The 13700-nt window shown below is 39.8% G+C and overlaps 1 protein-coding gene across 2 annotated transcripts in view; it reads left to right on the top strand.

Annotated features, from left to right (window-relative positions):
• LOC125462503 (collagen alpha-3(VI) chain-like) overlaps positions 1-13700 on the top strand; it is a 146759-nt gene that overhangs the window by 38672 nt on the left and 94387 nt on the right. For both annotated transcript variants that reach the window (XM_048552613.2, XM_048552623.2), the window contains 2 exons: positions 4973-5118; positions 13500-13592. In XM_048552613.2, coding sequence (XP_048408570.1) covers positions 4973-5118; positions 13500-13592 — 239 coding nt within the window. The remainder of the gene's footprint in view (positions 1-4972; positions 5119-13499; positions 13593-13700) is intronic.

Here is a 13700-nt window from a genome sequence, read left to right as displayed (position 1 = left end):
AAAACTGGAATCAAAGAGTATCGGGGCAAATTCTCAAATGGTTACAATAATAACTGGCACAGAGGAAGATGGTTGTGGTTGCTGGAGATAATATTCTCAGCTCCAGGGCATCCCTACTAGAGTTCCTTAGGGTAGTGCCCTGGACCAAACCATTTTCAGATGCTTCACCAGTGGCTATCCCTCCATCATACTTTCAGAATCATTGCCAATGAATGGACAATGTTCAGCACCATTCGCAAATCCTCAGATACTGAAGCAGTCCATGTTCAAATGCAACGTCTGGACAATACCTACATATGGGTGACAAGTGGCAAGTAATATTTGAGCCACACAAATACCAGTCAATGACCATCCCCAATAGGAGACAAATGAACCACCAGCCCATGACATTCAATGGTGTTACCATCACTAAATCCCCACTACTGTCATCCTGGGAGTTACCATTGGCCAGAAACTCACCTGGACCTGCCATATAAATACAGTGGCTACAAGAGAAGATCAAAGGCTAGGAATACTGCAGCGAGTAACTCACATCCTGACTCCCCAAAGCCTGTCAACCATCCCCAAGCCACAAGTCATGGGTTTGTTTGAATACTCCCCTGTTGCCTGGATGGGTGCAGCTCCAAGTACACTCAAGAAGCTTGAGGCCATCCAGGGCAAAGCAGTGTTTGATTAGCACTATATCCACAAGCATCCACTCCTCCCCCATTGACATTCATTCACAGCAGTGTGTACTATCTACAAGATGCACTGCAGAAATTCACCCCAGGACTTCAGACAGCGCCTTCCAAACCCATGACCACTTCCGTATGGATTGATAAGGATACATGGGAACACCATGACTTGTAAGATCCCCTCCAAGCCACTCACTAAATGAATTGGAAATATATTGCCATTGTTGGCTCAAAATCCTAGAATTCCCTCCCTGCCAGCATTGGAGGTCTACTACAACATTTGGGCAGCAACAGTTCTTGAAGACAGCTCATCATCACATTCTCAAGGGCAACCAGGGATGGGCAATAAGTACCGGCCAGTCAGCTATCTCCACATCCAAGGAGAGAATAGAGAAAATAGTTAGGCAGCCTCTTGGCTATTTCAGCCAATTCATGCCTTGGGTGGCTGAAGGCCTACCAACTCCTCAACCCTATACTGGGCACACTGATTTTCAGTTGCTGGATGCTCTTATCTCAAATGAGGAACAGGCACTCAAACATCGCCTTCAGTGGATCTATTAAGAATATGTTTGAAACCTATAGAAGTATACAAACAAGTGTGTGGTTATAGAGCTATACAGATTGGAAAGTTCAAAGACTGCCCATGCTGATCAAGTAAGATTGCCATCTGTGGTTTTAGCATATGTGACTTAAAGAGTTGATGGATCAGCAAAAAGTCTGTGCCTTATTTTTATCCAGTCGATTCTGACCTGATGAAGGTTGATTGATGATTGGCATACATTTCCTTATGATTCCTCCCATGGTAAATTGCAACACCCACCATGAGGTCTGGTAACAACAGTTCAACTGTGCACCTGAGGTGGAGAGGAGGAAAGATTCTCTCAATTCATCAACATACAAGATATTGTTTTTTAAAAATATTCTTCACTCTGTGCTGCCAAAAAAAATGTTCTGTCATTCCACTAAATATTCGTGATTTTTATTTCCAAATTGAAAGTTTGGTGTTACTGACAAAATGTTGAAAAACGATGAATGAGGTTGACTGGCTTTATTTGAAATACAAGCACTGATTAACATTGGGTAATTGTACTCGAATGCCTCAAAAGAGTATGTGCAATAGAGAACATGAACAAAATGAAGAGTATTCATATTTTTACTGTGTGTTCGCCAAAATAAACTCTGCTACATACATTTAAATAATGGAGAAATTAATAACAAAAATAAAGGTTGGGTGGATCTCATTGAGTATGAGATTCCTGTTTGGATCTGTTAGTCTGGGCCAATCAGGGAGCCCTGGCTGACAGGCTTAAGCAAGAGATTTAGAGAGTCTCCTTACCCTAAGGACTGGCCCTGAGCTAGCTGGTCAAAGTCCATGTACTGTGCACGTGTCAATAAAAGGTGATTTAGTGACAGAATACCAGTCTCTATGCTATTAATTCATATGTATACTTAAATTATCTAAGGAAATATGGTTGTGGAGTGATTAACTAAAAGTGAAAATGAAGAGAAAATGTGGAAAGAGAAAATTGGATAAAAATTGCAGCAAATCATTTCCAAACATAAGTGGCTAATTTTAAACAGAATGCATTTAAAGAGAATTGAGGCTTCTTACTGATTACAGAAAAAAAAATTCAGAAAATCAAATGATGCAGGGTTTTTCAGAGAAGTATCAATATTTTCATTCTGGCAGTAGAAAACAGGATGAATGTATTGCAATTGATGGAAATAATGTGTTATTTATGAATGAAATCTATATTTAATAATGAGAGGACTTGAATATTCAGAGAAAATCAGGACCATGTTTAAAGTCTAAAAAAACCTTGAAAAATCTTATGACTTGCAAACTGTTGAAAAACTAGGGGTATAAATTATAATTATCTCCCATTGTTCATTGTTCAGCACCAGAAAAACTGGAAACTCCCTTTTGCAGTACAGCTCATTCAAACAAAACATTAGGAGCATTGGTGAGGATTTTCTCATGACCTTGTGATTTGTGAAGGCAGGGAAAATGTGAAAAAAAGGGTCCGTTTGGCAATGTATTCCCACCTCCAGCTACTTTTCCCAGGGTGTATTGGTAGATATGTTTGGAACTTCCACAACTGAAGTTGGAAGGAAATTGAAGTCATTAAAGGGGGAATTAATGGGGATTTTTCCAGTGGAATCCCTCTTTCCTGACATGGGAGCATTTTAAGCCTTGTTTACAACCCACCAGTTGATAGCAAGCAAAAGGAAATAGACAAGCTATACAGATTTGTCTGGTTACACTGTGGAGCTTCTCAAATGCGTGCATTGAGACGCTGCTTTGTAATTCACTCTTTCTGTCATAGCGCGCTGTTATTGATCAAAAAGCAGGTCCCAGTTGCATTAAAGCACTTCCTTCTCACCCGTACTTCAGACTGGCATGGCACCAACTTGCATAGTTCTCCCCTCCCTCTCTGCAGATGGCACGGAGCATATTTACATCGGTATCTTTTTGTGGTGTCACATATGTTGCACATTAATGGATGATAGCCATGGTTGACAGCACTCATGGATGTACCGAATAAAGCATAAAACTCATAATGACTCCTTGCACTGGTGGGAAGCCAACCAAAACCATTAACTACTGCATGTTGATGGGAATCATCCCAAGCAAGATTGATCTAATTTCCATCCCTCACAGTTAAGCCACCATTGAACCTGACTGATAGACCTGGTAAACTGCCCTGAAAGAATCCGGAGAATGACATTTGGAAGTGATTGTGACTTTGCCAGCCCATGATAATACATAACTCAATATACATTGCAAGCAGAAGGCTTTCTTTGAAGAGGATGCAGACAGCTTCTTCCACCACCTGATCCAGTTGGATTTTCCAGCATTCCAAGGAAGCCTATTATCTGCTGTAGACCCTTTCGTGCTCAGTGTGACCTCCAGCGACTAGCATTTAGCTGTCACCCTTCCTGACTTTCTCTCCAAGGTTCAGCTATAGTTTGTAGTCAACTGTCTGTTGCTAGGGTTGCCATTAGTCCAGTTGCTAGTCATACTGGCCCCCATCCAACTTGAATGGTCTTGTCCGCCAGGTAAGAAAGCAACCGTTGGTACTGAGTACACATGGCCATATTACCTGGAATTTCGTCAGTCCCTTAACTACTGCTGAGTTCTTGCATTGTTATGATTGGCAGAGACAACCAGCCTAGTTTCAATTGTCCAATGAGCACAGTAATTGTCAGTGCATCTCTCCAAAGTGGAGTGAAGCCTGATAATTGGCAGTTTGGATATCAGCTTCAATGACTATTTTGCCTGCCCCCAATCCTATGCACTCCTCCATGCTAAACACTTCCCAACCTTTAAAATGCAACTTTATTGTTGATTGTGCCTGGACTTGTTGGATTTAGTCTAATTTACCACATCCAATGTAACAAGTCCTGTCATTTTTAACAACTGCACTTGAAACTTGACGCTTAACAAATAAGTTTTCTGACTCATTTCCTCAATTTCACCAAACCTTCAAAAATAGTGATTTATTCACAGCTCACATTCCAAAACACACCAGCTGTGCTATAGCATCTGACTCAAATAGCCATTCTTGTTGCATGAGTATAGGCAATGAGTTCAGAAAGCTGTTCCTTATTATATCCATACAACTTTTAAAATTCCTTTTCTGCATCCTCAATTTTTATGAAATATAAAAAATCCGTGAATCTAGAAAACACTGAAATAAATTATAGAAGTATGGAAAACCAGACTTTACAGTAAATGTATTTATTTTTACGTTTCCATGGCGTGTGGGTGTCACTAGCTGGGCCAGCGTTTATTGCCCATCCCTAGTTGCCATGAAGAAACGAATGCCTTCTTGAACCAATGCTGTTCATGGCTAGGGGTAGACCCACAGTGATGTTGGGGAGAGAGCTCCAGGATTTTGCCACAGTAACAGTGAAGGAACAGTGGTATATAGCCACAGTAACAGTGAAGAAACAGTGAGAGATATTTCTAATTAAGGATGATGTGTGACTTCAAGGCAAACATGGAATGTTTGTGTTGCCATGTATATGCTGCCCTTGTCCTTCTAGATTCGATTGATCATAATTTTGGAAAATGTTGCCTGAGGAAGGGATTTAAAAAATTTTTTAACGTAAAATTGTTTGGACTTCCAATCTTTTCAGGGTTGACTTTACAATAATTCACAACATAATTCAAATTTTTCCCTCCTTAAAAATTGTTTTATTTAAAGTGAGAATGCTCAGCCATAAGCAAACATCTTTAGCCATGTTCAGATCTCTGCAATATAATGTAATACATGTTAATTTTATAATTACAGGAGTCAATGCCCTCATCACTGTGGCTTTGGAAAATGCTCCTGATATGGATGATATTCATTTCATTGAGTTTGGAAGAGGATTCGAATACAAAAAAAAACTATCTATTGAAATGGAGGATGTTGCAAGTGCTTTGCATAGGCAAATAGTATGTAAGCCTGGAAAAGAAATTTTCTTTAACAACTGGAATTTTTCAATGATGATTGTAAATTTTTTAAGTTTGCTAATTCATCAAGATACTGAAATGCATTTTACAGAGGTGTAGGGTCACAGAAGGATAGATTACGTACATCCCTCTCAAGAGGAGCATCCAACAAAAGTTGCCTCATGCTGGGAGACTTTGGCCCAGAACCATAACAAGCTGCCAGGTTTGCTAGCCCTGAGGCCTCTAGCCCTAGCACGGGAGTAGATCCCACCTTCAGGAGCTGCCAGCTAATCTTTTTGGTATGGTAACGTGTCTCCTGGCGTAATGTCAGGTTTTGTAACATGAATATTGAGACAGAGTCCTTACTGACAATAAGTATCAGAACGTTTATTTACAAAAAAACAACTATGTGCATTACAACCCGACCACAGACACCATGCTGTTCATGGTTTTTGGGCTCTATCAATTAACATGCTGGTTTATTGACACTCCTGATTGATTAGAAAGTACAGCAGCCCATTTTTCAAGGTGGGAATAATCCCTTTACACAAAAATATTACCTGGTATGATGACATGGCTATCACCACTTAGCTTTGTAAAATGTACAGATTGTTTGATCATAGATGTATGCAATATCTAACGCCCCTCCTTTTTTCTTAAAAATAGGACTTATCAAATGAGAAACATATACAAGTACATAGGTTAAAAAAAAGACATATTTCCTTACTAAGCTAGTGCTTTGGTGGACATATACTGCAACTACATTGAGTTCTTGTATCATTCTCGGGATGTGGGTGAATCATTTCTCAATGTTGTGTGTAGATTGGTATGGACTGCTCACTCTGAATGTGTTTTATCTAGTATTAATACAATACATTCAGTGTTAGAATCATCGTCTTGGATTACCTGTAGATAATCATATGTAATTTGAATGTGTCTTATATTCCATTTTAGAACAGAAATGTTGCGAGTGTTGTATGATTTGGGTTGAGCACATATTCTTAGTAACTTCCATGTATCCAAGCATTGGTGCTATTGTCTCACATGCTTCTAGTTTGACCCAGGTGAAGCTGAGATAATTGTTTACATATTCCTCAATCATGTTCCTACAGCACTCTCTGTCTTTTCTCCAGTAAGGATTCAGGAGCATTCAGTTGGGTAGGAAGAATGTGAGATGGATGGAATATACAACATAAGCATTGCTGTTGAGGATAGGTCCTTACATTGAAATCTGGGGCACAGTCTTCAAATGGCAATACTTATGTCTTGAATTGCCTTACATTCCCTGATAATTTCTTGAAGTGTATGTATAATACACTCTGTTAGACTGTTGTATTGCAGATAATGCAAAAAGAAAGTGATATGTTATACTAAGATAATAAAATGTGAGGCTGGATGAACACAGCAGGCCCAGCAGCATCTCAGGAGCACAAAAGCTGACGTTTCCAGCCTAGACCCTTCATCAGAGAGCTATATGTTATACTGCCCACTTCCTGCACATATCATGGAATTGGTTTGGCAATACATTGAGAACAGTTGTCTGACATAACCGACAGTTAATAATTCTGCTAATGTGATACTGGTAGTATCCTTGCCAGATGAAAGGATATTTAATAAAATAACCTGTCAGCAACATAAAGTCTTGGTTATTGATTTGAGATTGGTTTGGAGCAATGTTGGGCCATATTTTAAAGAGAAGTTCATGCAGAACAACTGGATCTTTATATGGCTGGGATGGATGACACTGACATAATATGTGCATTTATTCAATCAATCCATGTCTTTGTTGATGCCAAACTGATAGACAGATTTGAGTGCTGGTCTTTTGGTTTTCCATGCAACCAATGTGGACATGGTTCAACATGTCTTGACACAGATTTTAGGAATTAACACTTGCATACTCTTGAAAATGATGTTTTTCGATAACCCTAACCCATCTTTATATGTTCAAAGATACGTGCTTGTTCAGGGGCTTGCTTATTGTGTTCAGACCTTCTGCTAATGATAACATGTTTCAGCTCCGATTGTCTGATACAGCATGTTGAAATGGCTCCATTTTATGACTGAAGTAAATGAGTTCAATCTGAAAATTGTCCTCTACCTCAAATTCAACAGCATCCACTTAAAGGTCTCTGGGTGTATCTTTCATATTAGGTAGATTTGGGAGTCATCTTAGAGAGTCATGGATGGTATTGGATTGCGAGGTTGTTGAACTGTCATTGTAGTGTAGACTTTATCTTCTGTAGGTTACTTACATCTGATGTAGCAATATGAATGCTAGCTTTTGTAAGACTAAATCTAGACATGGATAATATGGTACTGAAAAATTTAAGAGGTTTATTACAGCTGCTAACATGTACATATATTGCCATCACACTTACCTCTATCTCTGGGGTAATAAGCTACAAATAGTAATAATCATACTACAAACAGCAGCACACTTTCATCAACATGTCATTCTTCATGAGGACCAGTTAAGATCGAGTCTTTGCACGCTCATGCTAAATGCTGTGACATGGTGGTGATGTTATTAACTTATCTCTTAAACTGAACTGACTGAGATATATTGCAACAATCATAACCTTGAATTTTGATGAGAAGACAATAAAGCCATGATGTTACAATCATAGGTGGCTTCCTGCAAATAATTTCCAATGGTTTATGATCAGTCTGGCTGACGCAGTGTTTGCCAAAGTGATATGAGTGGAATACCAAATAACTCTGCCAGAGTTTCCCTTTAGATATTAGTTTGTTCAAACCATTGTGAGAACTTTAGATCCAAATGGAGATAGTGAGGAAGGAGAGCAGTCTGAGACAGATACAGTTAAGAAATGGAATGAGTCAAATAGTCAGGGCAGGCAGGAACAAAGCAGAGAGCAAGGTAGGACCAATGAATTAAACTGTATTTATTTCAATGCAAGAGGCCCAACAGTAAGGCTGAGGGCACGGTTGGGAACATGGGACTGGGATATCATGGTAATTATAGACACATGGCTCAGGAATGGACAGCACCAACAGCTTAATTTTCCAGAGTGTAGATGCTATAATATGAAGGATAGAAAGGGGAACAAGAGAGGAGCGGGAGTGGAGTTTTTGATTAAGGATAATGTGACTGTGGTATTTGGGGAGGATATTCCTGGGAATACATCTAGGAAAGCTATTTGGGTGGAGCTGAGAAATAAGAAAGGGATGATCACTTCATTGGGATTGTGCTATAGACCCCCCCCCCCCCCCCCAAGTAGTCAGCAGGAAATTGAGAAACAAATTTGTAAAGAGGACTCCGTTATGTGTGAGAATAATGAGGTGCTTATGGTAGGGGATTTTACTTTTCCAAACATGGACTGAGACTGCCATAGTCTTAAGGTCTTGGATAGAATGGGATTTGTTAAGAGTATACAAGAAAATTTTCTGATTCAGTAGGTGGATGTACTGACTAGAGAAGATGCAAAACTTGAACTGCTGTTTGGAAATAAGGCAGGGCCAGTGACTGAGGTCAGTGGGGGAGCAGTTTGGTAGCAGTGACCATAATTCTATTAGCTTTAAAATAGCAATGGAAAAGGATGTACTGGATCTAAAAGTTAAATTCTAAATTGGAAGCTTGTCAATTTTGACAGTATTAGGCAAGAACTTTCATGATTTGATTGTGGAGGGATGTTTGCAGGTAAAAGGATGGCTGGAAAATGGGAAGCATTCAAAACTGAGATAACAAGAGTCCAGAGACATTGTGTTCCTGTTCGGGTGATGTGCTGGGCTGGAAGGTATAGGGAATGTTGGATGACTAGAGAAATTGAGGTTTTGGTCAAGAAAAGAAGGAAGCATATGTCAGGTATAGACAGCAGGGATCGAGCAAATCCCTAGAAGAGTATAAAAATATTGGGAGTATAATTAAGAGGGAGATCAGAAGGACATAAAGGGAACATGAAATAACTTTGGCAAATAGGGTTAAGGAGAATCCAAAGGGATTCTACATATACCTTAACGACAAAGGGGTAACTAGGTTTGTAGGTCCCTTAAAGATCAGCAAGGACCCAATGTGTGGAACCACAGGAGAAGTGGGTGATACTATACAAGTATTTTGCACCAGTGTTTACTCTGGAGTAGGATATGGAAGATACAGAACATGGGGACGAAATAGCTACTTCTTGAAAAATGTCCATATTACAGAGGAGGAGGTGCTGAACTTCTTAAAATGCATAAAGGTGAATAAATCCCCAAGATGTGATCAGGTATACCCTAGAACTCTATGCGAAGCGATGGAATAGATTACTGGGCCCATTGCTGAGATATTTGTATCATCAATAGCCACAGATGAGGTGCCAGAAGACTGGAGGCTAGATAACATTGTGCCACTATCTAAGAAATGTGGTAAGGAAAAGCCAGGGAACTATTGACTGATGAGTGTGACATCGGTGGTAGGCAAGTTTTTGGAGGGAATCCTGAGGGACAGGATTCACATGTACTCAGAAAGACAAGAACTAGTTAGGGATAGTCAGCATGGCTTTGTTTGTTGGAAAACACGTCTCACCAACTTGATTGAATTTTGTGAAGAAGTAACAAAGAGAATCGATAAGTGCAGAGCGCTGGATGTGATCTGCATTGAGTTCAGTAAGGTATTCGATGAGGTTCCTCATCATAGACTGGTTAGCAAGGTTAGGTCACACGGATTACAGAAAGAACTAGCCATATGGATGTAAAACTGGCTCAAAAGTAAAAGACAGAGGGCAGTGGTGGAGAGGTGCCTTTCAGACTGGAGGCCAGTGACCAGTGGTGTGCCACAAGGATCGGTGATAGGTCCACTGCTTTTTATCATTTATATAAATAATGTGGATGTGAACACAGGAGATATGGTTGGTAAATTTGAAGATGACACTAAAATTCAGGGTGAAATGGTCAGCGAAGAAGGCTACCTCAAAGCACAATGGGATTTTGATCAGATGGGCCAACGGGTCGAGGAGTGACAGATGGAGCTTAATTTAGATAAATGTGAGATGCTGCATTTTGGAAAGGCAAATCAGAGCAGTACTTAAACACTTAAAGGTAAGGTCCTGGGGAGTGTTGCTGAACAAAGAGACCTTAGGGTGCAGATTTATAGTTCCTTGAAAGTGGAGTTGCAGTTAGGTAAGATAGTGAAGAAGGTGTTTGGGGGTATGCTTGCCTTTATTGGTCAGTGCATTGAATGTGGGAGTTGGGAGGTCATGTTGTGGCTGTATAGGACATTGGTTCAGCCATTTCTGGAACATTGCATGCAGTTCTACTCTCTTTCCAATAGGAAAAATGTTGTGAAATTAGAAAGGGTTTGGAAAAGATTTATGAGAATGTTGGTAGAGTTGAGGGGTTTGATCTACAGGGAGAGGCTGAATAGGCTGGGGCTTTTTTCCCTGGAGTGTCAGAGGCTGAGAGGTGACCTTAGAGAAATTTATAAAATCATGAGGGGCATGGGTAGGGCAAATGGGCAAGGCCTTTTCTCTGGTATGGATGAGACCATACAGGTTTAAGGTAAGAGGGGAAAGATATAAAAGGGACCCAAGGGGCAACTTTTTCACACTGTGTATTTGGAATGAGCTGCCAGAGGAAGTGGTGGCACACAATAAGCAAGCCCCTGAATTTATAGATTTCACTGTGGTGATTTATAGATTCCTACTTTAAAAATAAAGCTAGTCTGAGTCCAAGCCAAAACACAAACAGATTCTCAACAAGGCTCCATACCTAACATATATTGTCTGACCTAAACAGTCACCTCTTATTTACACTGATAAAATATTTAGTTGTCTCAGGATAGTGAGTTGTAATGAATTTGGAGATTTACATACACATATCAATCAATTCAAGCCTTCTAACTGAGGAAAGATTTAGCAGCGTCTCAGGTTTGTTGAACACATCCTGATCAGTGGTGTGACCCTTTGATCTTTTACTTATAAATTTTGCATCTGTTACTATCTCTCTCACTAACACCTGAAAAAGGAATGAGGTTCCCAAAGCTTGTGTTTTCAAGTAAACCTGTTGGACTATAACTTGGTGTAGTGTGACTTCTGACCTTGCAGTTTAGGCATCATCTGTACATATAGCCCTGGCCGGGTCAGGTCTGATAATAATGGGTGAGAATATGGAACTGAAACAGTTTATTTGGTTTGCATTAATTTGACATTTCTTGCTGTTAAAGACAAAGCCTCATTTTCTCACTGCCCTCTGTGATTTGATAGAGCTTGGTCTTTCCCAGGATTGAAATATCATCAGCAACTCAAAGATAACATGGCAAATTCTCTGTAATTCCATCCACGTGTTGCTGTAAGATACCCTGAATGGCAGTACCAAAAAATGATACCTACAAAAGGGTGTTTGGAAGGTAGTAAGGTATTGTGAACCAAGTGAAAGTTGTGCTGACCAATAACCACTCAATTCATTCAACCTAATGAAGTACTTAGCACTAGAGAACCTGAGGGTGAGCTTCTCCAAACTGGGAATTTCATATGAACATCCTTTCAATATGAGATTTAGTCAGTTTGGGTTCTAACAGAGATGTACTATACCTTCTTTTTAAGTGCTGGAATTGCAGCTATCAATGTGGTGCAATATTGTTGAGTTCCATCATCTCTGGGTCAATTTTGAGTTTGGCCTGTCTTTGGACCATATCTGTGAGGTGGTTGATAGTGGGTTGGACACTGCCTTTGAGATATAGGGTTTCATCACCTTTGAAGTTGCCAAAGCATCATATCTATTTGGATATAGATTTCTGAGACCGTGGATGGATTCAAAACTTCCATCTCTGGTCTATTGATACCACAGTGGATATTTCTCTAGGTGATGGAAATGAAGCAAATATCTTTGCACCCTGCTGAACAAACAATGGCTGGTCTATACATTTCAACAATGGAGGAAGTTTCTAGTGTCCATCCAGAAGATCTGTATTGACATTTGAGATTAGCACTGCCAATACATGGAACCTCAGATCCATCACTGGCAGAGAGTTTGGCATGTGTACGCTTCCCCTCCCCTTGCCACTGCCCACGTACTTTGCACCGAGGATACACATGGGAGTAGTGTTAGCCGTCGTACCAATGTCAATTTTGGGTCATGTTTGTGTTGTTCATTTTGTCGCTAATATTAATTTTGATCACAATGAACACTTCAGCTCTTCTAACTTTATCAGTGTGCTGCATCAGAATGACCATAAGTACAGGTTTGGTTAGGGTCTGAAAACTGCTTTCTTGCACATATTTCCTGAAACTTGTCAACATATTGCACTTCACAAGTGGATGTTTGGCATATACTTTCCATTGGTCTTTGGCTGAACCCTTTTCCTGTCTTGTTGAGCTGTACATTGTACCATTTTCTAAACATTAGCCTTTCTGCACATCTTTGCCCAGTGCCCTTTGTGGTACCCAATTTAACGCATTGTAGAATGGTGGATTCTGTTTTGATAAATGGGAAAAGGTTGTTTGTTGATTTATTTATTGTTTCCATTGTTATTGCAAAGTCAAGAGCTTGACGTTGTTGCTGTCATTTTCCAAAAGCAGATCAAAAGTGTGCCCTTCATCTCTATCTCAGAGTGCTTCTTGAAATGACGAAGCTATTACCAATTCCATGGTTCTTTCAGTCAGTTCTTCTCACAATCTCACCATTGCACTGACATGTGCCAAGCTTTTCACTGTACTTAGGTACAGGTGACAATAAATCAAATCAAGGAGATGGCTGGGTATCACCTTGTTGATGGTTTGTCCTTATGTGCACGGGGTACCAGCAGAATGTGATATCCTCCTTTCTGCCTTTTCCATGAATGCTGTTCAAAACAACCTCCAGAGTTCTGCCCAAATTCCCATGCCAACAGTATAAATGCACCCCCTTCCATGGAAAACACAGCTGGAGGAGCACGTAAAACATTAATTCCATTAGAATCCATTTCTTCATGAGGTGCAATTAACATGTCTTCAAAGATACAAGTTTCTCTTTATGCTTGCTGGACCGGGACTTACTTTCTGCTATATTGAAGTAAAACTGTTTGGTGACAAAGTGGAACTTTTTTTTTTGAAGTGTGAAGTTTGTATTGTCCAATGAAATTATTTCAGGTTCACATCATGGAATGTCTCTTTGCCTTGTTTCAGTCCTTACATAGATTATGCTGAACAACATACCTACTTTACCTTGCTGAAAAAGATTCTTCTGTTACTACATTCTGCACTACAATGGTGTTACTCTTCAGATGACCAGTGATTCATGAATCTTATCTACCATCCCCTGGTTAAGATCATGTCACTGCAGATCCTATGATATCACAATAACATCCAATAAAGTGGTCTTATTTTGAATAGAAAATTGTAACTTTTACTTCATTGCCCATCAATGAATTTGCACTGGCGCTCCATAAAGATTTGAATTTTTCTTTCCAGAATGCAGTTGTGGATAAAGAATGTTGCAATGTCCCTTGCAAATGTGCAGGAGAGCCGGGTACACGTGGTTTTCAGGGAAGAAAAGGAGATGAGGTAAGTAATTGTGCAAAATATGTACCAATCTTAAACTCAGTGTAAACTTAATGACCTAGAAATTTACAATTCTGAGGTGCAAAATGGCACAACATATCTTCCTGGGCA

This window comes from Stegostoma tigrinum, chromosome 2 (genome assembly GCF_030684315.1).
Source record: "Stegostoma tigrinum isolate sSteTig4 chromosome 2, sSteTig4.hap1, whole genome shotgun sequence".
NCBI classification, from domain to species: domain Eukaryota; kingdom Metazoa; phylum Chordata; class Chondrichthyes; order Orectolobiformes; family Stegostomatidae; genus Stegostoma; species Stegostoma tigrinum.
This window is presented reverse-complemented; position numbering and strand designations above follow the sequence as displayed.